This window comes from Miniopterus schreibersii (genome assembly GCF_964146895.1).
Source record: "Miniopterus schreibersii genome assembly, chromosome: 4".
Lineage (NCBI taxonomy): Eukaryota > Metazoa > Chordata > Mammalia > Chiroptera > Miniopteridae > Miniopterus > Miniopterus schreibersii.
Genome location: NC_138105.1, coordinates 27,441,867 through 27,468,791, shown reverse-complemented (window position 1 = coordinate 27,468,791; position 26,925 = coordinate 27,441,867). Strand labels below are relative to the sequence as shown.

At 41.4% G+C, this 26,925-nt stretch overlaps 1 protein-coding gene across 3 annotated transcripts in view; it reads right to left on the bottom strand.

Moving 5' to 3' along the window:
- Positions 1 to 16,502, bottom strand: part of FAF2 (Fas associated factor family member 2) — a 42,204-nt gene extending 25,702 nt beyond the window's left edge. The window contains exons 1-2 of one of the 3 annotated variants that reach the window (XM_081136381.1): positions 8,546 to 8,729; positions 6,710 to 6,864 (exon numbers count right to left, since the gene is read on the bottom strand). Coding sequence is in view for 1 of the 3 variants with exons in the window: in XM_081136380.1 (XP_080992506.1) it covers positions 15,677 to 15,739 (63 nt within the window). In the remaining 2 variants the exon portion in view is untranslated. Of the gene's footprint in view, positions 1 to 6,709; positions 6,865 to 8,545; positions 8,730 to 15,676 lie in introns of those variants that run through there. The other 2 variants (XM_081136380.1, XM_081136382.1) reach the window with 2 other exon arrangements.
- Positions 16,503 to 26,925: the final 10,423 nt, after the last annotated feature.

Sequence of the window (26,925 nt, the reverse complement as noted above, 5' to 3'; positions counted from 1 at the left end):
TATTCTTCAATGCTAAACAACTATTCTGTTTATAATATATAGTGATATAATAATGCAGGTTTCCTGCAAAATATAATGACTTTCATTAACTTGCATTGTTTTACCTACTAGCATACAACCTAGCTTATAATATGAACTGTGTACAGACTTTTATTAAAAAGAGTTGGTAATTCAAATGTTTTCCTACAATAAGTATTTTCCCTACTCCCTTCTCCTTGGACTGTTCTCAGGTTTCACTCTCTCTGACCAAAGTTTCCTTCTCTGGCTCCCTCTTCTTCCATCCCTGTCAACACAAGAAGTTCCCTAAGGATGTGTCGTTGGTATTTTTGACTCTCTATACCTCCGTCCCTGGCAATCTCATTTAATCCTCAAACCTTAAACCACCCTTTCTATTCAGATGACTCCTCATTTAATTTCTGGACCCACCATCTCTTCTGAAGTTTAGGAGCACTTTTCCAATAGCCTAGCCTATTCAATATTTCCACCAAATGTAGCACCAGTACCTCAAGTGTATCATTAAAACCACTACACATGTTAACACACAACCACCTTCCCAAATATACAGGCTAAAATGACTTCTGGAATCTGAGCTTTATCTTTGAGTACTCCTTGAAGTATTCCTTGAACTCCACACTTCATCATCAGTAATCAAGTTCTGACCATTTTCTATATTACATCTGTAACCACATTTCCATTCCCAAGCCAGCATCTTTAATCAAGCTTTTGTAACACTTCATATGAATTGTCAAAATAATTAATTTCTCTTCCTCCTTCTAATTCTTCTTCCTATTTGTTGTGTGTGTGTTACTCATCTGCTCAAAACTTTTCAGTTGACAGAATAATAAATTCCAAAATCCTTAGCTTAGCATTCAAGTGTTCCTATAATGGGCCCCAACCTAGCTTTCTAGAATATTTTCTCACTATTTCCCTTTAGGTGTCCAATACTCAACTAATCTAACATTTCATGCAGACATCAATGACCAGAATTTCCATAGAACTAAATCCTTGCCTTCCTTCAAGGTCTAATACAAAAGTCAAATCCATCCATCCATTCTTTCATGCAACAAATGTCTATTGTTGTTGCCTATTTTTTTACAATGGCCAAGGGATTTGGAGATGAATACTATAATAGTCTCCATCATCAAGAAATTCCTCTTAACAACCAGTAAGCAACAGGAGAAAGAGATTGATCTCAACCTGACAAGAACGTGGAAACATGCACTGATGAGTCAGGAGACTAAGTTTTTGCCTGTGACCATGGATCAGACATGTATAACCTCTGGATTTTAACTTCCTTTATGTGCAACATGAGGAATTTCATTTGGACTGGATATCCTTTCCAGAGCTTAAAAATAAAAAAAAACACAGAAAACTGAAGTTTGAATTCTTTAGGTATGCAATTGTTTATTTTTAAAAATTATGCCAGAGATAATAAACTTTGCTACTATTTTTTGTTTAAAATGCTGTAAAAATTTCAAACTGAAATTGAAAAGCTCTGTTAAGAACTCTAGAGCTCTATTAAGAGAACCACTTGCTTTGATACCTCTGATAGTCTGAACTCTAGTTCCAGGCCTCTTACTAGTTTGGCTATTGCCTTCTGGTTTGTAATAGGCTCCCCCTTAACTTCCATTTCCTTTTAGCCCACTGCAGTGGGCTGGGATGTGTTTCTTTGAATATTCTCCTTAAGAGCTGGCCTCTAGCCCGGCCGGGTGTGGCTCAGTGGTTGAACATTGACCTAGGATCCAGGAGATCACAGTTTGATTCCCAGTGATGGCACTCGTCTGGGTTGCAGGCTCAATTCCCAGTTGGGGGCATGCAGGAGGCAGCAGATCAATGATTCTCTCATCATTGATGTTTCTATCTCTCTCTCTCCCTTCCTCTCTCTGAAATCAATAAAGATATATTAAAAACAAACAAACAAAAACTCTACTTCTTAAAAAAAAAAGCTTGGACTTCACTTTTACCTTCTTCCCAGAATGTGAATGACCGTTGTCTTTAAATACCAAAATTGTTTTCTACCTTTTTTTGTTTTGTTAATCCTCGCCCAAGGATATTTTTTCCATTGATTTTTTTTAGAGAGAGTGGAGGGGAAGGAGAGAGAGGAGAAAGAGAGAGAAACATCGATGTGAGAGAGACACATTGATCAGTTGCCTCCCGACAGGGACAGGGATCAAATCCACGACCCTATGTGCACAAGCCGACGCTCTAACCACTGTGCCACATAGGCTAGGGCTCTAACTCTCCCTCACTTCCATTCTCTCTGAAAAAGCAATGGAAAAAATATCCTCAGGTGAGGATTAACAAACAAAAAACCAAAAAACAAACAAAAAACCCCCAAATAGCCAAAGCAAATCCTGAGATAAAAGAAGGAAGCAAGAGGTATCAATGACTTTTCAAATTATACTACAAAGCAACAATAATAAAAACAGCATTATACTGGCAAAAAAACAGACACACAGACCAATGTAACAGAATTGAGAGCCCAGAGATAAACCCACATATATATGGGAAAATAATTTTCAACAAAGGAGCCAAAAGATACAAAAGAGAAAAAAGCCTCTTCAGTAAATGATCCTGGGAAAATTAGAAAGTCACATGTAGGCCCTGGCTGGGTAGCTCAATTGGTTAGAGCGTTGTCCCGACATACCAAGGTTGTGGATTTGATCCCAGTCAGGGCATATGCAAAAATCAGCCAATGAATGCATAAATAAATGGAGCAACAAATCAATGTTTCTCTCCCCTTTCCTCTCTCTCTAAATCAATCAATCAATCAATCATTTTTTTAAAAATAAAGCCACACGCAAAAGAATGAAACTAGACTATTTGTCATCACATACAAAAATCAACTCAAAATGGATCAAAGTCCTAAACATAAGACCAGGAAAAATAAAACATATAGAAGAAAACATAGGAACTAACTTACGGACCTGGGTCTTAGAGACGATTTTATGAATTTGACCTCAAAGGCAAGGGAACTCAAGTAAAAATTAATGAATGGTACTAGAGTAAACTAAAAAGCTTCTGCACAGCAAAAAAACCACCAACAAAACAAAAAGGCAACCAACCCAATGGGAGAAGATATATGCAAACAACACCTATGACACGGCGTTACTATCCAAAATGTATATAAAGAACTCATACTACTCAACAACAACAACCTCTCCCCCTCACCAAACAATCCAATTTAAAAAATGGGCAGAGGATTTGAAGAGATACTTCTCCCAAGAAAACATACAAATGGCCAACAGACATATAAAAAGATGCTTAACTTTACTAGCAATTAGGGAAATGAAAAAACTACAATGAGATACCACCTCACACCTGTTAGAATGGCTATTAACAACAAAACAGGTATAACAAGTGTTGGAGAGTGTGTGGAGAAAAATGAACCCTCATTCTCTGCTGGTAGGAATACAAACTGGCACAGCCACTATGGAAAACTGTATGGAGAGTCCTAAAAAAAAAATTTAAGAATTACCATAACTAAGATGACCCAGCCATCCCCTCTTCTGGGTATCTACCAAAAAATTTGAAAACATTTGTTAGTAAAGATATGTGCACCACTATGTTCACTGCAGTATTATTCATGGTGGCCAACACATAGAAACAACTTCAGTGTCTCTTGATAGATGACTGGATAAGGAAAATGTGGTACATATATACAATGGAATACTACTCAGCCATAAAAAAGATGAACTACTGCCCTAGCCAGTTTGGCTCAGTGGTTGGAGCGTCGGCCTGTGGACTGAAGGGTCTCAGGTTAGATTCCAGCCAAGGGCACGTACCTCAGTTGCAGGCTCGATCCCCAGTCCAGGTTGGGGCATGTGCGGGAGGCAACCAATGTGTTTCTGTCACATTGATGTTTCTCTTTCTCTCTCTCTCCCTCCCTCTCTCTCTCCTTTCCACTCTCTCTGAAAAGCAATGGAAAAAATGTCCTCAGGTGAGGATTTAAAAAAAAAAAAAAAGATGAACTACTGCCATCTGCCACATGGATGGATCTTGAGAACACCACGCTGAATAAAGTAAGTCAGACTGCCCTGGCAGGTAGCTCAGTTGGTTGGAACATCGTCTCATACACCAAAAGGTTGCAGATTTGATCCCCAGTTGGTGGGAGTGTGAGCTGCTAAAACTCCACGGAAAGTAGACTAGCAGTAGCTATTAAAATGTACAAATACATTTGTTTTGACCCAGTAATTCCACAGTTTTAGGACTCTGTCCTACAGAAATAAAACCCTGCAACATCAGCAACATCTCCTGCATCCTTAACTTCTTCTCTGAACATTTCCTGCACTTTCATGTTCTAACTGAAACCTGGCTTTTCCCTGAAGATACTTCTTCCCCTGAGGCCTCTCTCTCCCATTTTTCTCTCATATCTGTGGGTACAGAAGTGAAAGAACTGTCCTCCATGTTCATTCCTACTTTTGGGTATTCTTCCCTTTTTCTTAAAAAAGTCCACCTTCATGTAGAGGAGATGAAGAGAATTACCAAGTGATGGAAGGAGACTTGACTTGGGGTGGCAAACACACAATACAATATTCAGATGATGTACTGTAGAACTATATACCTAAAACCTATATAATTTTATTAACCAATGTCACCCCAATAAATTCAATTTTAAAAAACCACATACACATTGTTCAAGAAAAAGAGAGAATTACCACGAGTGATGATGTCCAGAATTAAAATCACACTTCTGCACCTCCTTTGCTGGGTTCTCTTTCTTAAAACTGCCACATAATATTTTAATAACATGTATGGTGTCAGATGAATACATGATTTATCAGTGATCACTTCACAAGCTATATAAATGTCTAATCACTGAGGTGTATACCTGAAACTAATACAATATTGTATGTCAACAGAAATTGGAAAATAAAAAATGTTATTAAAAAAACCTGCCACATAGCTTTGCTGTTGGCCCTACTCACCTATAGTTGAAAACAAATCAACACTTAAAGCCAGAGTGGCAGTGCTAGGAGGTGGTAAGAATCCAGAGTTCTGGATTCAAATCTAAGCTCCTTACTATTAACCTAGAGTAAACCACCTTCTTTTAAAAAAAATTTTTTTTAATCCTCACCTGAGGATATTTTTCCCATTGCTTTGCAGAGAGAATGGAAGAGTGGAAGGGGGAAGGAGCGGGGGGGGGGGGGGAAGAAACATCAATGTGAGAGAAACACATAGATTGGTTGCCTCCCGCACACTGGGGCCAGGAATCAAGCCTGCAACCAAGGTTCGGGCCCTTGGCCGGAATCGAACCCAGAACCATTCAGTCCAGGGACCAACAATCTAACCACTGAGCCAAACTGGCTAGGGCTGAATTACCTTATGATCCTAGTTTACTCACCTATACCAGACTTATACCATTTGTTTACTGGGAGGAATCAATGATACAGACCTAGAGCACTTTGGAAAAAGTAAATGCTCAATAAATGTTTAAATGACATCAAAAACACACCTTCAAATCTCAAAATTTCATCAGTATCCCTTCCTTGCTGGGGTAATTTGCTCATTCCAAATCACTGCCTTTCACTCTAAAATTTTGGCTCCAGGCTTCTAGTCATTCTCTCCAACTTTATTAGTGTCCTGATGATCTTACTATTTGCGTAACTGTTTTAATACTTTGGTCTCTCAATTCCTTATCTACTGCTGCTCCATTCACTCCTGAGGTCAAGCCTTAAACCTCACTATTATCAATAACTGCAAGCCCCTGCACACTCCCCCTCCACACCCTCTACCTTTTCAACTTCCTCTTTCTAATGCCCTATTTTTAAATTCTTCAACCCTGCCAGGACCTACAGTCCATTGACCCTACTACTTTTTCACTGTACCTCAGCACCTCTCACATTCTCATTTCCCATCTTATTCATCGTAAGTTCTATAGTCAAACATTATAATCACTCTTTCTCGCACACCTCTGCCACTCTATCATAATCATACTCCCTTAGCTAAACCACAATATTTTAAAATTCTAAATCTCTGCCTACTCTGCACCTGTACCCTCACAGCTGAACAGGGCTGACTGGTCTTACTTTAAATAAACATACGATCACTAACCTCAAGTAAATCTGTAATACTGCCTGGCCTTCATACTAGTTGCCTAGTCCATTCACTCCTACTCTCCTAGATAAACAGATCTTCTCTCTCCTCAAACTTCCAACACCTCCTCCATTCTTATTCTTAGTTCAAGATCTTGTTTCCTATATCACAGAGAAAATAATCAAAAGTTCCAACACACACATCAACCTACCTACACTCATCTTTTCTTTTACTATGGACAAATTTATCCATGCTCCTGGCAAAGGCCAATTCCTCCTCTAGTCTTATACACTTGGTCCTGTCCCCTCTCACTTACTCAAGGATATCGCAATAGCAATTCTCCTTCCTCTGCATCAGATTTTCTCTCTCTAATGTGTATTCCTCATCAGCATACAAACATGCTATTTCCTCCAAATTAAAAAAAAAATTAATCTCTCTTCCCCGCTACAGCTTCTGCCCAATCTTTCCTTTCTAGAGCAAAGCCTGCAGAAATCTAATTTATCGTGCCATTTTCTCTTGAAGTCACTCCAATCAAGACTTCATCTCCCAAACATTCCAATAAAACTTCTTGTCAAGGTCACCAATGATCCCCACAACATAAATCCAAGATCTGTTCCCATTCCTCAAGGTACTTCACTTGAAGTCTAGGACAATATACTGATTTTCCTCCTACCTTGCCTGCCACTTTGTTTCCTTTGCTAGGTCCTCATTATATCCTCAGTATGCGAAAGGCTGAGTGCTCCAGAGCTTAGCCCTCTGATCTTTTCTTCTTTATGTATACAGTAGTTCCCCCTTATTCCAGGTTTCACTTTCCAGTTTTGGTTACATCTGAAAATATTACATGTGAAATTCCATAACAATTCATAATTTTAAATTGGGTGCCATTCTGAGTACCGTGATGAAATATCGTACTGTCTCATTCGTCCTGCCTGAGACATGAATCATCCCTTTGTCGTGTATCCACCCTGCATACATTGGTCATTTAGTAGCTGTCTCTGCAGTATCACAGCACTTGGATTCAAGTAACTCTTATTTTACTATTAATGGTCCCAAAGAAGAGTAGTGAGGCTGGTAATTCAGATATGCCAAAGAGAAGCCATAAAGTAATTCAAGTGAAAAGGTAGGTGCATATAAGAAAAAAAACACAGTGTACAGGGGGCTCTGTACTATCTGTGGAATCCACTGGGGGTCTTGCAATGTATGCCCCTTCAATAAGGGGGCACCGCTGTATATTCAGAATCCAATTCCTCCTCATATCTACTTCCTCCTTCATCCTAGTCTAAGCAGTTCTGGACCACTGCAAAAATCTCCTAATTGGTCTCCCTAACCCTCCCCTATCTTCCTTCAGGCTATTCTTAAGAGTGAGCCTAATAATCATAAATCCTGTCATTATTCAAAATCTTGCATGGCTACCCATCTTACCACATAGTTAAAGCCAAAATCCTTACAGTAGCCTATAAGGCCCTCCATGAACTGGCCGTGCCTTCAACTCTCTGACATTATCTCCTACTATCTTCTTCCTCCCTCCCTCAGTTCCAGCCACATTATCCTACTTGCCATTCCTGAACAAGGTCCCTCTAGACCATGCCTTGCACACCTTATTCCCTCAATCTGGAATCCTGATTTGCTTCACACTTCCTTCAGGTTTTCACACAAATGAGACTTCCTCAGTGAGGACTTCTCTTCTCAAAATTCTCTATTTCTCTCTACAGCACTTATCACTATCTAATGTAATATACATTTCACTTACTTATTCTGACTCTGGTCTTCTTCCACTGGAATGTGAACTCCACAAGGGTAAGAATTATGCTTAATATATTACTATACCCCATGCCTTTTTCTTTTTCTTTTTGACAATTATTTAAGACCTTTATTAACAGGTGCTTGCAGTTTGTTAACTTTTTTGAAAAAATCAAGTTGTAGCGATCATGGTTCTATTCCCGGTCAGGGCGCGTGCCAGGGTTGCTGGCTCGATCCCCAGTAGGGGGCGTGCAGAAGGCAGCTGATCAATGACTCTCATCATTGATGTTTCTCTCTCTCATTCTCCCTTCCTCTCTCTGAAATCAATAAAAACATATATATTTTTTAAAGTGACATTATCTTTGAAAAAACAAACAAAAACACACATTTGTCATTACCAAAAAGAGATGTCCTTAGACAAAAATTAATAAAAACCCCATGCTGCATAGATAATGCAGATAGTTCTAGTTATCTGATCAATGGGCAAAAAGCAAACACGTAAGGTCTTCAGCTCCAATCTTTTGTTTATTTCTTATTGCTAAAATTTCATTCATTTCTTGTTGGATGACTAAACTGGATGATGGCAGAGATGGTAAACTGGCACACAGTAGTTGCCAAATAAATAAGGGTTGCTTGAGAATGGGATAAATGTATATGCACAAGGATACTCGGTACGGCATTATTTGTAAAAAAACAAAAAATGAGAACAAGCTGATTGTCCACCTTGACTTGTCTACTAAAACTACAAATAATTAGAATACAGTGGTACCTTGGTTTTCTAATGTAATCCGTTCCAGAAGACTGTTCAAGTTCTGAAACGTTCGAAAACCGAGGGATCAACAGCTGACAGCTAGGCCTCAGGATCTTGCACTCAGGGGAAGCCGTGTGGCATGTTCGACTTCCGAGGAGTGTTCGAAAACCGAAGCATTATTTCCAGGTTTACAGTGTTCGTAAACTGAAATGTTCATCAGCGGAGACGTTCAAAAACCGAGGTACCACTGTAATATGTAACATTTAATTACTTCATATTTGCCAGTGCTTGAGATATACTAACATTTAATTACTGAAACAACCCCATGAGGTAGATAATAGTGCATAGATGAAGAAACTAAGGCAGAGAGGTTAAGTAACTTGCCCAAGGTCACAAAGTTAGTACAGCAGGTCCTCAGCTTCATTTCATTATAACAGCTAATGAGATGCCATAGGAACTTAACTCTTATTTGTGTCAATTAGCCTATGGTAAAATTGGTTTCATTATATGTTATTTCACTTAAAGTCACAGAACCTATTAACAACATTAAGTGAGGACTTAGGTAATTGGAAAAGCTAGGGTTCAAATCCAGGCTGTCTCACTCCAGAACCAATCTTCATGACCACTTACTATGCTACACTGACTTTCATAAGTATAATATGATCCTATCTCAGTTAGACAAAAAGAGCAGAGCACTCTTACCTAATGAGAATGGGATCTACAACTAGCCAATTAATTAGTCGCTTAGAGTGAGGAATAAAAACACCCAGACATTAAATACTTCATTTAAACATAAAGCATATACATTTATGCAATCTTCTCATGAAAGCCTACTCTTTTTTTTTTAATAGTTTTGTTTGTTTGTTTTTTTAATATATCTTTATTGATTTCAGAGAGAGGAAGGGAGAGGGAGAGAGAGAGATAAAAACATCAATGATGAGACAGTCATTGATTGGCTGCCTCCTGCACGCCCCCAACTGGGGATGGAACCCGCAACCCTCGAGCCTGCAACCTGGGCACGTGTCCTGACTGGGAATCGAACCACGATCTCCTGGATCCTAGGTCGATGCTCAACTGCTGAGCCACACCCGGCCCAGCAGCCTACTCTTTTCTTTAGGGAGTGGATCCACTGACATTCTTTGAAGTCTTTCTAACATAAACCATATCCCTAAGACATTGATTTGATTGCTTGAAGTGGAGTGCAACCTCACACACTTGCTAATCAGTAAGTGTACAATCCTCATCTCAATGAGTTTTCCCAAAGATATCTTTACACTGATCTTGCCCACACCTAAGTGAACAGCAATTTTTCAGTAACTCGCTCCTCTAGAGCCTTTCCAAAACATTTAATTTAGTTTTCAGATAAAAACATTTTTGCATTCCTATTTTATTGGCTTACATAACATATTTATATGACAAATATAACCAGCACACATTGGTTTGGGAGCAACCACAACTGACTCTTGTCAAGAGTACAATTCAACTGATGAGAGCAAAGATACCTGGGCATAGCCCTAGCAGATGTGGCTTAGTTGGTTGGAGCATCGTCCCCTACATCAAAAGGTCATCGGTTCAACTGGATTCCCAGTAAGGGCACATACCTAGGTTGCGGGTTCAGTCCCAGGTTAGGGTGCGTCCAAGAAGCAACTGATTGATGTTTGTCTCTCCCTTTGATCTCTCTCTCTTTCTCCCCCATTCCTCTCTCTCTAGAATCAATAAACATATACTCCAGTGAGGATTAAAAAAAAAAATGCCTGGGTGTATTCAGAGAGTGGACCTTAGAAAATGGAGGACATCTGTTCAGTTAAGTGAAAATTAGGGTAAGAGAGCTTATATATTAAGTACTTTTGTATCTGTATATGCAGAAGAAGAGAGTATACAATTATACACAACAAACCAGTTATGAGGATGAGGGGAGAAAAGATGAGATTTAATTACCTTTGTTATACAATTTTATGCTGCTGACTTGCACAATAAACATGTATTAACTTTGTAGATTTTTTTTAAGTAAAAAAAAAAAGCTGTGAATTAGATTAAATTATCCCCATTTTATAGAAGAGAAAAAATTCAAAGAAGAACTTGCCCAAGGTTGCAGAACTCACCAGAAGCTACGTCGAAAGGCTAATTCTGGTTTGCCTCAAGTTTCAAAGCTCATATTTCCTCTATAACACCAAATTCCCTGGCAAAAAATTCAAACAGATCAATCTATGATTCTTTAAAAAAAAAATACATGAACAAAAAGCATCATGTATTTTTTTCCTTTAGGTAATAAAAGAGTCTGAAGAAGCCAAAAGGGAAGATTTTCTTTTTTTAATCCTCACTTAAAAATATTTTTTCCATAGCTTTTCAGAGAGTGGAAAAGGGCGGGGGGGGGGGGGCGGATCGGTTGGTTGCCTCCTGACCCGGGCTGGGGATCGAGCCTGCAACTGAGAACTGAGGTATGTGCCCTTGGCCAGAATTGAACCTGCGACCCTTTAGTCTGCGGGCTGACACTTTAACCACTGAGCCAAACTGGCTGGGGTGAAAAGGGAAGATTTTCAAAATGAGTTTGATTCTACAGCCCAGAGTTCAGGCTTAATTTTCTGTAATTTAAAGGAATGGAGACCCTAATATCCATTTGAGAAGAAATTTCTTACTCCTGTAAAGCAGAAAGATAGTTTCTTCCTCCACTGGCCATGCACAGTTCCTTTAGTCCCTTCTCTCTCTGTCATATCATCCTTCTCCAAGTGTTCAAACAGCAACCTAAAGGTAGCAAACCAAGGCACTAGAGGAGCCTGCTATATTTGGAAATTTACTTCAGTAAAAGTAACCTCCCCCATACCTGCATTATCTCTTCTTAAAACCTATTCTTGCCCTGGCCAGTGTGGCTCAATGGTTGGGGTGCCGGCCTGAGCACCAAAGGGTATCGAGTTCAATTCCCAGTCAAGGGCACCTGGTTAGAGGTTCGATCCCTGGCCCCAGTCAGGGCGTGTGTGGGAGGCAACCAATCGATGTTTTTCTCTCTTACATTGATGTTTCTGTTTCTCTCTCTCTCTCTCTCTCTCTCCTTCCCTCCCTCGCTCCCTTCCACTCTCTCTAAAAAAATCAATGGAAAAAATATCCTCCGGTGAGGATTAACAAAACACTACCACCACCACCAAAACCCTATTCTTTCCCATTTGAAACAGCTAAAACCAAATGTCTGCATTAGTTATTCATAACTCAACTGGTTCCAAAATAAACAGGAGAAAAGGATAACTACAAAAATCATAGCAGACAGCAAACAGACTAAGAAGCATGATAAATATACCCTAGGGAGTTCCAGTCAAATCACATCACGCAAAAAAGTGAAATAGAGGAAACCTGAGGGTTCTAAAGTATTTTACTTTTCCTAATTTCAATATATCAAATGAAGCAAAATATTGAGAATTAGCTTTGCTCTCTCTCTTCTGGCCCGAAGTGCTTCAGGAGCCACGGGCTTCGGTGCAGATATGGCCAAGTCTAAAAATCATACTACACACAACCAGTCCTGGAAATGGCACAGAAACGGAATCAAGAACCCAGATCACAAAGACACAAATCTCTTAAGGGTCTGGACCCCAAGTTCCTGAGGAACATGTGTTTTGCCAAAAAGCACAACAAGAAGGGCCTGAAGAACATGCAGGCCAACAACACCAAGGCCATGAGCACACGTGCTGTGGCTATCAAGGCCCTCCTCGTAAAGCCTAAAGAGGTCAAGCCCAAGATCCCAAAGGGCAGCAACCACAAGTTCAATCGATTTGCCTACTTCGAACACCCCAAGCTTGGGAAACATGCTCATGTTTCCCCAAGGATCTCAGGCTCTGCCGGCCAAAGTCCAGGCCAAAGTGCAAACCAAAACCCAAGACACAGTTTTGACTGCAGCTCAGCCTCCCAAAGGTGCCCAGGAGCCCACCAAGGCTCCACAGTAGAAGCCTCTGTCTGCCAATGTGAGGACAGAAGGGGTGGTATGACCCCTGGGCTGTTGTCTGCATGGAGCTGCTGTCTTCCTGAGCTATTTGTACAAATAAACCTTAGAGGGGAACAGGGAGAAGTAGCTCCTAGCAGTGTTACCCTATTCTGTCCTGACCTCTGTGGACATTCCAAACACATGCTCCATACTGTTTGTTAGTGAAGCAAACCTGAAACCTAGTGTTATGTCACACCCTAGTTGAAAAAACCTTTGATGGCTCCACACACCTGCATATTAAAATTTAAGCCATTGTGCACAACTTTTAAAGACTTCGAAAGGCCCTGGCTGTAATTTATCTTTCCAGTCTTATTTTCCACTTGCAATTCTCTAAATCTATCACAAACACACTCCACACTCCATCTCCATCCCTTAATTGAGCTGTTTCATCAGCTTTGAACACTCTCCTCTCCACCACCTATTAAAATTCTATTCCTTCTTCGAAGTAGCAAAGCACAGTGGAAAGAACCCAGGGTTGAAGTCCAGATCCAGATCCACTAGATTTCTAACTCTAACTCCATTTCTACTATTTAACAGCTTAATGACATTAAGCAAGTACTTCAATAGATCTGTTCACTCACCTAGGAGCAGGCATACCACATATGGCACTCTGTAAGGCTACTTTAAGATTAAGCATAACAGTTATAAACTAGTATCTTAGCACTATGCCCAAGAGCCATCCTTCTCTCTTCCTATCCCCCCGCCCAGATCCCCACAGCAATTTGTTTATACCATACCACACTATGAGCACTAACAAATTACAGGATACTCATTCATATATGTATCTGGCTTCTCCATCAGATTATAGACAAGATGGTTATGGATATGGATTTCTAAATCTCTGCCACTTGCCTGGCGGGCGTGGCTCAGCGGTTGAGCATCGACCTAGGGTCCAGGAAATCACAGTTTGATTCCCAGTCAGGGCACATGCCCGGGTTGCAGGCTCAGTCCCCACTAAGGGGTGTGCAAGAGGCAATCAATGACTCTCTCATCACTGATGTTTCTATCTCTCTCCCTCTCCCTTCCTCTCTCTGAAATCAATAAAGACATATTAAAAAAATAAAAACTTAAAAAATAAATAAATCTCTATCACTTACTACCTGTATAAGTTACTTGATGTCTCAGAACCTGGTTCTTCATGAATAAATTGAATGGAGGTTAACACCTTACAGTATTATGAAGCAATTTAAAAGAGTTCATGTACATCAAATACCTGGCATAATGCTTGACACCTAGTAAGTTTTAAAGAATGTATAATGGCAATCTGGATGATGCACATGATCCAAAAACTGCTTAAAGAACACATAAATGTAAAATACATTTGCTTTACTAAATCAAATTTCATAAAGCGATCTTAATACAACTTTAACCTGCTATTCACCTCTCTTTACGGATATAGATGTCCAATGAGGACAAAAACAGAGGTTCCTATGCACTATGCTTCAGAAATGCTACCACATATTATTGTTCTTCCAGTACCAGACTAAGTACACCATGACTCATGACACACGTCACCTCATTACATTTAAACAACATAGGATAACCCTGAAGAGTTGTAGGGGGTAAAATGGTCTGCCAAAGTTAAACAAAACTCTGAAATTAGTGGTCTACCATGAAATGGAAGCTGCTTATTCAGTCTGATTCTAATTCGCTGTGCCATCAGGTTCTCTACTCAAAACTCCAATCAAATATCAACTAACTTCTATGATAGTATTTTTCCATTTATATATTTCCAACCTACTGCTCAACTTTTTAAAGGTTGATGTATAATTAACATACAAATCCTATTAGTTTCAGGTGCCACTGCTCAATTGAAGAGAGAAAAAACTCCAAAGTTACAGTGAAATCGAATCAAGGAAATTATAGAAAAGTTGAGAACTTACTAAAATAAAAAAAACAAATCACAACACTTGAATTCCACTTTCAGTGTTAAACAGGTTATACGGCACACAAGTCAAGGGCTCAGGAAAGGTTCTGAAAAGATGGACTTGGCTTTAAATCTGACAGCACCACGTACTAGCTGTGTAACCTAAACACCTTACTTCTTAAGCCTCATATCCCTTATCTGTAAAATAGGGATTGTGACAGTATGAATCTCCTAGTATTGTATTAAATGGGATAATGTATGCTAAGTGTTTAGCAAAGTACTTACAACATCTTACTCAATAATAAATGGCATTTCTGAGAGTGCCTGAGCACTAAGGTTCTTGGTAAATAACTGCTGAAATCAATGAATATATATAGCACGTTTTATATTAAGAAATAAGTGTATCACTAACTTTAATTCTCTCCTAAGTTAAATAATGATTAATAAGCAGCAATACTGTTTGGGAGCATTTTACATTTTACAAAGCCTTTCATACATCCATAAACTTAATAGATCTCCACAATATGCTTAGGAGTAAACGTTTTTAAAATACGTATTTTATAAATAAGGAAACTGGTATCCATCAGGGCAACAAAGAATCAAGGTTATCCACCCTAGTGGTCTCCTCCACCCGGATTCTCCAGTTCAGAGATAAGTGCTTATTGCTAAAGTTTTTAACCCGACACCCACTTAAAAGGCAGATTCCTTAAGTTACCACCCACCTCAAGCTCGGTCAAGCACGTGAGTCCAGGAATAAGCCCAGGGTAATAAACCTCGCCAAAGCCACTGATGACATTTATAATGTTGCATTTGTTTCCTTACGTAGTGTCCTCCCACACCTTCAGGGCGGGGGCCAGGCCTGCCCTTCCCCCACCAGGTTGCCCAACACAAGCCCTGGCATCCAAGATGCCCTCGGTAGATGTTTATGGAAGTAGCATGGGATGCCGGTAGGTTTTCCAGGGACCCGAAACGAGGCCAACTCTACGATGGGGATTAAGCATCTCCGGTATGTCCAGAATCGCTGGGCGGAGAGGATCGGGTCTGGGAAGGATGACCGAAGACGGACGCCCATAAAGGACACCAGAGAAGCTGGCCCGCTGAGGGGAGCGGTGGAGGCGCATCTGGCAGCAGCCACCACTGAAGGCCAGGGACAGACAGGCTCCGGGGCAGCAGGGCAGTTGGCGTCTGGGGGGGAGGGGGCCGCCTGCTGGTCTGAGAAGAACCTCGGGCCCAATCTCAAAAGGGTTCTGGGCTCCTCTAGAGGCCTATTCCCCAGCCCGCGGCGGCACGTGCTGCACCGAGTACTCGCTGCTACCTGAAACTGCAGCAGCTTCTCTGTCTGGTCCTGGGTTAGGTCCTGTTCCTCAGGCGCCGCCATTTTGCCGCCGCCTCTACGCTTCTGACCCGTCCGCACCGTCACCCGCCGGAACTGATCTCAGCAGCAACTACGTCCGGTCGGAACGGCCGCCGACACGCAACTGCGTCTGCGCGTGTTGGCCTAGCGGGGATGGCGGTGGTGATGGTGGTAGTGGAGCGGTGGTGGTGGTGGTGGTGATGATGTGTTAGCGCCGCCAGAGGGCGCCACTCTCGGGCAGATCCCGAACCGTTCCGGAAATTGCCGAGGGACTGTCTCGGGATTTCAGCGAAGAACGGACGGGCTAGATGCTAAACAACTGGAGAGACTGCAAAGAGCCGGGAAGTCCCGAATGCGTAGGAAGAAGTTCCGGAAATTCCCGAAAGGCACCCGGCTGTTTTCCGCTTTACCCCAGCCGTACGCGGGTAATCTCCGAGATTCCGGAATGCTTCTTAGGGAATTGTGGCCTTTCCGAAATGTTGGCTGTTTGATGTTTGATTCCTGCTCTGACATTTCCAAAAGATCCAGACCATCTCTGGGGCGGTTCCTAAAGTCTCCGAGTACTAGTGGGGCATTTCTGACGCCGCCTTCCCGGCGGAAGCTGTGGGAGCCTGTGGCCGCGAGAAAATCTCGGCTTTGAGGTCGCTTGCTCGTATTGTTTGGACTTGGCATCCTGGGTCTTTGATGTTTAATAGCGCCACCAGCCTTGGGCAGAGCTTTCCGTTCACCCCCGTGCGACTGTGCGCCCGCTGCCTCGGGCCTGGAGTCCCCTGCCCGCCGGCCTGTCTTCCAGTGACCGACGGAAGGAAGATCCCTGGGCGGGGATCTGGAGACTCGGGTTCAGCTGCAGCCTTGCAAAGTGCTGGACATCCTTGTGCAAACCACCTTCTCTCTGGGCTCCGTTTTGCCATTGGTGGAATGAGGTTCCCCAATAGCCCCCAACGTGCCGCCTCAGAGCCTCACCCTTTTTGCAAGGCCTTAACCGCACCCCACAGTGCCTGCCTTCCTCTGCACTGTCCTTGTTCGTTCCAACCTGCCTTTTGCATTTCCACTTCTTTTCTCCTGCCATCTGCCTCCTCTGGCCACCGTCCAGAATGCCTTGGGGAGGCAGAGGGGTCAGGTTTGGGTGCACACTTTTCCACAGACTCTCCACTTGACTCCTAGCAAGGCCCCAGCGTGCTCCCCTTCTGCAGAATCCCACCACCGCCCGCGTCACAGGGTTGACCAGGTGAGACAGAAGGTGCTTTGAAAGCTGAAGTCCTATGAAAAGCACATTCCATATAAGCGATGGAAGGATTTGGGCTACTTTTTTGGGCTACTTTTTCTTTTCGGACCTGTATCAGGTCTGCACAAACTTCAGACAACATCCTGGAATTTTTCTTACACATTTAAGGTAAAATTGGAAGTAAATAACTGTGACTTTAAAGAATGTATTACATCAATTCAAAACTCAGGGGAGACGTGGTACTGTTCAACATCTCCAATAATGCTGGATTCAGACAAACTAGGTGAGGGACGGCAAAGCCAGATGCCCTCTGGATTTGTTGCGTAATTCTGATCTAAGGTGCACTCTTTCAACAGGCGTACTTTTTTAAAAATTCTCACCTGAGGATATTTTTTCCACTGGTTTTCAGAAAGAGAGAGTGGAAGGGAGAGAGAGAGAAACATCAGTGTAAGAGAGACACATCGATTGGTTGTCTCCCACACACGTCCGGACCAGGGCAGGGAATCAAGCCTGCAACCAAGGTATGTGCCATTGGCCAGAATAGAACCCGGGACCCTTCATCATTGGATTTTGCCTCACTGCAGGGCATACAAAATGGCAAACTTGAAAGTCCCTTTCCTGTCCAAAGGTGGTTTCTGCTTTTAGCTGCAGCCAGTGACTTCCATGTAGGACCAGTGTTGTCAGAACTTCCATTTTTAGGGAGTTCCTACAAATTTGGATCTGTATGTGAAATCTCCCATTTAAAACTGGTGATAACTGGCCCTGGCCTGTGGCTCAGTTGGTTAGAGCTTCACCCCGTACCCTAAAAGGTTGCTGGTTCAATTCCCAGTAAAGGCACATACCTAGGTTATGGGTTTGATCCCTGGTTGGGGTGTGTATAGGAGGACTCAGGTCAATGTTTTTCTCTCTCTCCCTTCCTCTCCCTATGCATGTCCTCCAGTGAGGATTTTTTTAAAAAGAGACCCTGCCCAGCTGGTGTGGCTGTGGTTGAGGGTCAACCCAGGAATCAAGTGGTCACTGGTTCAATTCCCAGTCAGGGCGCATACCCGGGTTGTGGGCTCTGTCCCCAGTAGGGGGTGTGCAGGAGGCAGCCAATGGATGATGTTTCTCTTATTGATGTTTCTATCTCTCTCTTCCTCTTCCTTCCCCCTCTCTAAAAAAAAAATCAATAAAATACATTTTTTTAAAAAAAGAGGCACCCAACCAGGTGACCAGGTAGCTGAGTTGGTCAGAGCATCATCCTGATAAACCAAGGCTGTGGTCTCAGTCCCTGGTCAGAGCACATACAAGCCAACCAACGAATGCATAAATAAGTGGAACAACAAATTGCTGTTTCTCACACTTCCTCTCTCTATCTAAAATCAATAAATAAAAAATTTAAAAAGAGTGAGTACATTTATTAAAGCTGGGACAGTGAAACAAGGAAGGGCTTAGGATAGAAAAAGGAACAGGAGCAAGACTAGGTGGGGCTGCTTTGGATTACTGGAAAGTAAGAGAAAAGGGGGCCTTAGAGACAGGTTCAGGGGTTAGCCCAGGACAAGCTGCTGCTACCCATTACTCCCCTGGTTGCAAGTCTCATGGGGACCCTTAGAGTTTAGGAGATGCAGGCCTGTGGGGGAAGAAAGGTGCAGGCGTGCTCCTGAGAGGGAGAGCGCCTGGCTTACCCTTTTTTTTTTTAAATTTATCTTTATTGTTGAAAGTATTACAGATATCCCCCTTTTTTCCCCCCATTGATCCTCTCCACCCCCCATCCACCCCACCACTCCCCGTCCCCCAGGCCTTCACCACACTATGTCCATAAGTTATGCATATATACATATAAGTTGTTTGATCAATCTCTTCCCACCCACTCCCCCACACCCGCCTTCCCACTGAGATTCATCAGTCTGTTCCATGCCTCTATGTCTCTGGGTCTATTTCGTTTCTCAGTCTATTTTGTTTATTAGATTCCACATATGAGTGAGATCATGAAAAACTGAATCAGGAAGAGTCAGGAAACCTGAATAGGCTAATAACAACTGATGGAATCAAAGCAGTAATAAAAAAAACTCCCAGCAAACAAAAGCTCTGGTCCAGATGGCTTCACAGGGGAGCTTTCTACTTCTTTAAACTGTAGAGTTAGATAGTTTATTAAAATTTTTTCTTGCTTTTTGAGGTAGGTCTGTAGTGCTATGAACTTCCTTCTCAGGACTGATTTCAGTGTCCCATAGATTTTGGGTTGCTGTGTGTTCATTTTCATTTGTTTCCAGGAAGTTTTTTATTTCTTTCTTGATCTTATTGGTAACCCATTCATTGTTTAATAACATGCTATTTAGCCTCCATGTGTTTGATTGTTTTTACTGTAGTTGATTTCTAATTTCCTGCTATTGTGATTCAAGATGCTTGCTATGATTTCAATCTTCTTGAATTTGTAGAGACTTGTTTTGTAGTCTGTCTTTGAGAATGACCCATGTGCACTTGAGAGGAATGTATATTCTGCAGCTTTGGGGTAAAATGTTCTTCCCAATTAAATTCATCTGACCTAGTGTGTCATTTAAAGTCACTGCTTCTGTGTTGACTTTTTGTCTGGAAGATCTATCCAGTGAAATCAGTGGGGTGTTAAAGCCCCTGACTATGACTATATTTCTATTTCTCTCCCTTAGAGTCCTTAAGGTTATTATTGATAGGTCCTTATTTACTGCCATTTTAATTCTTTATGCCTATGTTTCTCTCTCCATTTCTTCTTATTATTACAGCAGTCACTTTAATATTTCTTGCAATGCTGGTTTGGTGGTGATAAACTCAGAGAGAGGAAAGGAGAGGGTGAGAGAGAGATAGAAACATCAATGATGAGAGAGTCATTGATCGGCTGCCTCCTACACGCCCCCAACTGGGGATCGAGCCCGCAACCCAGGCATGTGCCCTGACCAGGAATCGAACCCCGATCGCCTGGATCCTAGGTCGACGCTCAACTGTTGAGCCACACCCGCCCGGGCAGCCTTTTTTTTTTTTTTTGGTCTGGGAAGCTCGTTATTTCAACATCTATTTTGAATGATAGCCTTGCTGGATAGAGTAGTCTTGGTTTCAGATCCTTACTTTTCATTATCTTGAGTACTTCATGCCATTCCCTCCTGGCCTGTAGAGTTTCTGGAGAGAAGTCAACTGACAGCCTTATGGGAGCTCCTTTGTAGGTAACAGATGCTTTTCTCTTGCTGCCTTTAAGATTCTCTCTTTGTCTTGAATTCTTGGCACTTAATTATGATGTGTCTGGGCGTGGGCCTCTTTGGGTTCGTGCTTGGGACTCTCTGTACTTCCTGAACTTATGTGACTTTTTTCTTGACCAGGTTAGGGAAGTTTTCAGCCATTATTTCTTCAAACATGTTCTCTAACCCTTGCTTACTTTCAACCTCCTCTGGTACTCCTATAATGTGAATATTGTTACATTTAATGTTTCCCCACAGCTCCCTTAAGAATGCATAAATAAGTGGACAACAAATTGATCTCTTTCTTTCTCAAATCAATAAATTAAATTTTTTAAAAAAGTTAAATGCCTGCCTGGCTGGCATGGCTCAGTAGTTGAACATCGACCTGTGTGATCCAGGAGATCGAGGTTTCAATTCTCAATCAGGGCACATGCCTGGGTTGGGGGCTCAACCCCCAGTTGGGGCTGTACAGGAGGCAGTCAATCAGTGACTCTGTCTCATCACTGATGTTTCTATCTCTCTCTCCTCCTCTCCCTTCCTCTCTCTGAAATCAATAAAGACATATTTTTTTTAAAAAAAAGTTGTATCCCTGGGACTACCCACCATGACCTGTCCAGTTAGGAATTTATGATCAGATCACCTTGTGAGGTTATTTTCCCTAGAACCACTTTTTTGTCCACACTGTCATGACAAGGATTAAGTCTTATTTATTTATTTATTGTTGACAGTATTACAGATGTCCCCTGTTTTCCCCTTCTTTGTCCCTTCCACCCAGCCCCTGCCCCACCCCAGGCCTTCACTACACTTATTGTCTGTGTCCATGGGCTATGCCTATATGCATATATGTTCTTTGGTTAGTCTCTTCCTGTCCCCTCCAGCCTTCTTCTCTCTGAGATCTGTCGTTCTATTCCATGCATCCCTGTCTCTGGACCTATTTTGTTCATTAGATTCCACATATAAGTGGGAATATGTGATATTTATCTTTCTCTAACTGGCTCATTTCACTTAGCACAATAATCACCAGGTCCATCCTAAATCATTTTTTAAAAGTAAATCAGATTCTACCACTCCCCAGCTCAAAGCCGCTGTTGGCTTCCCATTGTCCTCAGAATAGGATTCAAGCTCCTTACCGTGGCCTACAAGGCCCTATGTGATCTGGCCCCTACTGCTTCTCTGACCTCGTTACTGGGAACTCATTATTTTCAAGTTTCTTCCTCATTATTCTCATTTGTACCCCAGGGACTTCGCATTTGCAGTACCCACTGCCTGGAGCACTTTCCTTGAGTCCTCACATGGTTGACTCCTTCTTACATTCAGATCTCAGTATGTGTGCACTGCGTCCTCAGAGAAGACCTAAATATGTAAGTTTTTGTACAAAGCACTTATTGTTACCAGACAGGGTCTGGGCCTATGGCTGGTCTGCCTAGGGCTTGCCGGTAGCGTGTGGGTTTTTGACTTCGTGTAGGAAGGATTTTACAACATGAGTCCAGGTGGCTTTTGAGAGTATGTATATTAAAGCTGGCTTGAAACAAGGGAGGGCTTAAGACAGAAAAAGCAACAGGAGAGAAAAAGTCAGAGAAAATGGAGCCTGTGGAAACAGTTCAGGGGGTTAGCCCAGGTTGAGGTGCTGCTGCCCACTGCTCCCCTAGTTGCAAGTCTCATGGGGTCCCTTAGAATTTAGGAGAAAAACAGAAAAGATACAAGATATGGGCATGCTCTTGTGAGAGCACACCATGGCTCCTTTGTCTTGACGCTTTATATCTCTCTTTGGCCTGCCAGAATCCTAGAGGAGGTTTCACAGGAGGGTCTTAACAGAACACTCATTAGCTTTTCAGGCGTGTCCTTCAATACGTTGACTCATCAAAATGTGTGGCCCGGCCGGCTGGGGTGGCTCAGTGGTTGAGCGTCGACCCATGAACCAGCAGGTCACTGTTCAGTTCTTGGTCAGGGCATATGCCCGGGTTTCAGGCTCTATCCCTCGTAGGGGGCATGCACGAGGCAACTGATGTTTCTATCTCTCTCTCCCTCTCCTTTCCTCGATGATTCTCTCTCTCTTTTTTTAAAATAACATTCCAATGCTCATTTATGCATTCCTTTTTTTTAAAAAAAAAATCTTGATTTCAGATAGAGGAATTGAACCTCTATCTCCTGTACCATAGGTCAACCACTGAGCCATGCCGGTCGGGCAATGACTCTCTCTTATCATTGATGTTTCTCTCTCTCTTCCTTTCCCTTTCTCTCTCTGAAATCAGTAAAAACATACTTTTTTAAAAAAATTGACTCAATGTACACACAGACCAATAACCACTCAAGACATAGAATTATATATATATGTAAAATGTGCATATAGAGGGGTCAGGGGTTATTTTCTGGTTAGTTTCATTTCAAGAACGTCACTGAAGGGGGACGGGGACCAAGGCTGTTCTGTCCTGGAACAGTCTGGAATATGTAAACCATTTGCTCCTAACTGCCCTTTGTTAGGGAAGATAAAACCTTGTGATTCATTAGCTGGCTGTAAATTGCTCAGATTGTTTGGCTTTCTTTAATTATATTGTCTGTTTCCTTTATTCCACATGTCAAGGGATCTCCCTAGCTTCTTACTATCCTGCCTCATTATCACTAGATGATATTTTACCTATTTACTGTTTATCTCCCAGCTCTGAATTCCATGAGGGAAACAGAGACCAGGTTGATTGAGTTACCACTGAATCCCCAGTGCTAAGAACTGCACTGGGCACAGAGTACAAGGTCTATAAATATTGGGCCCGGCTAGATCCTTAGAGCAAAGGCCTCATGAATGTGAATGGACTTATGGGAATTAAACCATGGGAACTAAATAGGGAAAGATAGCTAATGCCTGTGGGATACAGAGGGTTGGCCTTTAATTAGAGCATCTCAAATCGGTATGTAAAAGGGCCACCTAAATTTTAGACAATGAGGAAAAAAATGGTGATAACAGTTGTCCTTTAAAGTGGAGATATTTTATTACTCCTTTAAAACTCCATGTTCATTCAAAAAAGAAAAACAAAAACAAACCCAAAAAAAGCACCCATGTTCATAAAAAAAAAATTACATGATTTGTGAACTGAGAACAAGTTCAAACAACACCTCAGTTAGCAGGATGGGAAAGGAAAAAAGCAGACCTATTTACAGATGGTTTAAATAACCTAGATGCATTTAAATTTTCCCCACAATCTTAGAGCATGTGTCCTGTGCTGTTACTGGAAAGGGGCCGGGCTGGATCAGGTCTGCCTCAGGCTGGCCTGTAGTATGTGGGTTCTTGACTTTGTGTAGGAAAGATTTCACAAAAGGAGTCCAGGTAATTTTGAAAGTGTGGTAGGCAGCTAGACAGACATGAACAGAGCAAGGACAATGGGCCAGGTACAGAAATCCCTGGGTACCTTGCAAAGGACAATTGTAGAGTGGGACCTTTCCTCCCCTTGCATATCACTGATCATGTGGTTTGGACCCCCTGACCTTTCCTCCCTAGAGATAATATCTAGGCTTCAGTTGTATTTCAGCTTCAGGCCCAGATTTTAGGGGCAGTCCCAGAGCATTGGTCTGAGACCAAAGGGTCGCAGATTTGATTCCCGGTCAAGGGCACATACCTGGGTTGCAGGTTCAATTCTCAGCCCCAGTCGGGTCAAGTGCAGGAGGCAAACAATGGATGTGTCTCTCTCACCTCGATGTTGTGCTCGCTCTCTCTCTCTCTCCCACATACACACACTCTCTCAGGAAATCAATGAAAAAAATATCCTCTGGTGAGGATTAACAACAACAAAAAATAAAATACCTAGGAATAAATTTAACCAACGAGGTAAAAAATGTGTACTTAGAAAACTATAAAACATTGAAGAAACTGAAGAAGATACAAATAAATGGAAGGCTATACTGTTACCATGGATAGGAAGAATTAACATCATTAAAATGTCCATACTACCCAAAGCAGTCTACAGGTTGAATGCGATCCCTATCAAAATACCAATGGCATTTTGCACTGAACTAGAACAAATAAACCTAAAATTTATATGGAACCACAAAAGACCCTGAATAGCCAAAACGATCTTGAGAAAGAAGAACAAAGTGGGAAGTATCATACTACCTGATATCAAACTATACTACAAGGCGATAGTAATCAAAACAGCATGGTACTGCCCTGGCAGGTTAGGCTCAGTGATTAAAGTGTCTGCCCGCGTACTGAAGGGTCCTGGGTTTGATTCCGGCCAAGGGCACCTACCTCGGTTGTGGGCTCCATCCCTGGCCTTGGATGGGGCACCAGCAGGAGGCAGCTAATTGATGTTTCTCTCTCTCTCCCCACCCCACACTCTCTCTGAAAAGCAATGGAAAAGATATCCTCTGGCAAGGATTAAAAAACACACACACAAAAAAACCCTAGCATGGTACTGGCATAAAAACAGACACAAATCAATGGAACAGAATAGAGAGCCCAGAAGTCAACCCACACCTATATGGTCAATTAATCAACGACAAAGGAGTCAAAAATAAACAATGGGGTAAAGGCAATCTCTTCAATAAGGAAAAGGAAAACTGGACAGATACGTGCAAAAGAATGAGACTGGATCATTGTTTTACACCATATATAAGAAGAAATTCAAAATGGTTTAAAGAGTTAAATATAAGACCCGAAACCATAAAACTCCTAGAAGAAAAAGTGGGCATCTTAGACATCTCTCTTAGTAATATTTTTTTGATATATCTCTTTGGGCAAGGGAAGCAAAAGAAAAAATAAATAAATGGGACATCAAATGAAAAAGGTTTAGCAAAGCAAAGGAAACCATCAATGAAACAAAAAGACAACATACTGTATGGGAGAAGATATTCGCCAATGATACATCTGATAAGGGGTTAACATCCAAAACTTTAAAGAACTCATACAGCCCTGGCTGGTGTGGCTCAGTTGGTTGGAGCCAGCAAATGAGTCCATACACCAAAAGGTGGAGGGTTCGGTTCCCCATCAGGGCACATACCTAGGTTTTGGGTTCGATCCCTGGTTAGGCGAGGCAACAGATGGATGTTTCTCTCTCACTTAGATGTTTCTCTCTCTCCCCCTCTTCCTCTCCCTCCCTCCCTTCCACTCTCTCTAAAAATCAACGGAAAAAAATATCCTCAGGTAAGGATTAACAGCAATAACGAAAAAAGATATATACACCCCTATGTTCACTGCAGCATTATTTACAATAGCCAAACTATGGAAGCAACCTAAGTGTCCGTTAATAGATGGATGAATGGCTAAACATCAATTGGTCTGAAATGGTACATACTACATACAATGGAATATTAGCCATTTTAAAAAATGAAATCTTGCCATTTGTGACAACATGGATGGACCTAGAGGGTATTACTCTAAGTAAAGTAAGTCAGACAAAGACAAATATCATAGGGTTTCACTTATATGTGAAATCTAAAAAATAAACTAAATGTACAAACAAAACAGAAACAAACTCAGATACAGAGAACAAACTGATGATCGTCAGATGGAAGGGGCATTGGGGGTTGGGTGAAAAATGTGAAGGGATTAAGAAGTAGAACTTGCCAGTTATAAAAACAGTCATGGGGATGTAAAGTACAGCAGAGGGAATATAGTCAATAATATTGTAACAATTATGTATAGTGCAGGTGGGTACTAGACTTATCAGGATGATCACTTTATAAGGTATATAAATGTCTAATCACTCTGTTGTACACCTGCAACTAACATAATATTGTATGTCAGCTGTAATTGGAATATTTAAAAGAATTTAAATAGCTCTAAATTTTTTAAAAAGAGGGTAACATAGTGAATTATTTACAGGTAAAATTATATAACATATGAGGAGGAATAAAGGGTGTAGATGAAACCAGACTGACTATATGTTGGTAATATTGACGTTCAGGGGTTGGTATGTGAGGTTGCAGTATTCTTTCTACTCTGTGTATGCTTGACATTTTCCATTAAAAATGTTTTAAAATTTTCTCCATTTTGTAAATTGAGAAATTTCGTAAATTGAAATTTAGATTTTGTGAGATTGTTTCCTGTCTTTACTCAACTTCATTTATTGATGTCTTTTGACCATTACTGAGTTTCACAATTAAGTGGAGAGTTAGAAAACTAGAACTGTGTTTAGAGATCTCCAAATATATTTAGGGAAGTGTCAAGACAGTGGGAATCTCCAGCACAAAGAAGTGTTGCATAATATAATATAATATAATATAATATAATATAATATAATATAATATAATATAATATAATATAAGTTCAAAACAAAGCTTTAATAACCTCAATTTTCTGTAAATCTAAACTGTCCTAAAAAATAAAGTCTATTAAAAATATAACTGCCCTGGCCAGTATGGTTCAGTTAGTTGGGTGTTGTATCGTGCCAGTTGGATTCCTGGTCAGGGCACATGCCAGGATTTCCAGCTCCATCCCCTGTAGGGGGTGCACAGGAGGCAGCCGATGGATGTTTCCTCTCATATAGATGTTTCTCTCTCTCTCCCTCTCCCTTTTTCTCTCTCTTAAAAATCAATAAAAAGTCTTTAAATATATATATATATAACTTTAATAATAATTTTTAATATTAATGCTTAAGAGTAAGAGTAAAAGCAATGTACAAAAGCAAGCATGGTTGCAGATTAATCTGGACCAGTAACCTGTATAAATTAAGCATGGAGTTAAATTCTTCTGAAGGCTAAATTAGGAAAGAGCAGGAAGGAAGGAGCAAGTAGTTAGAAAGAGTATCTGCATAGGATTTGCATGGGTATATGATGGGTCCTGTTGCCTAAGTCACTGACTGACATCTCTGGGA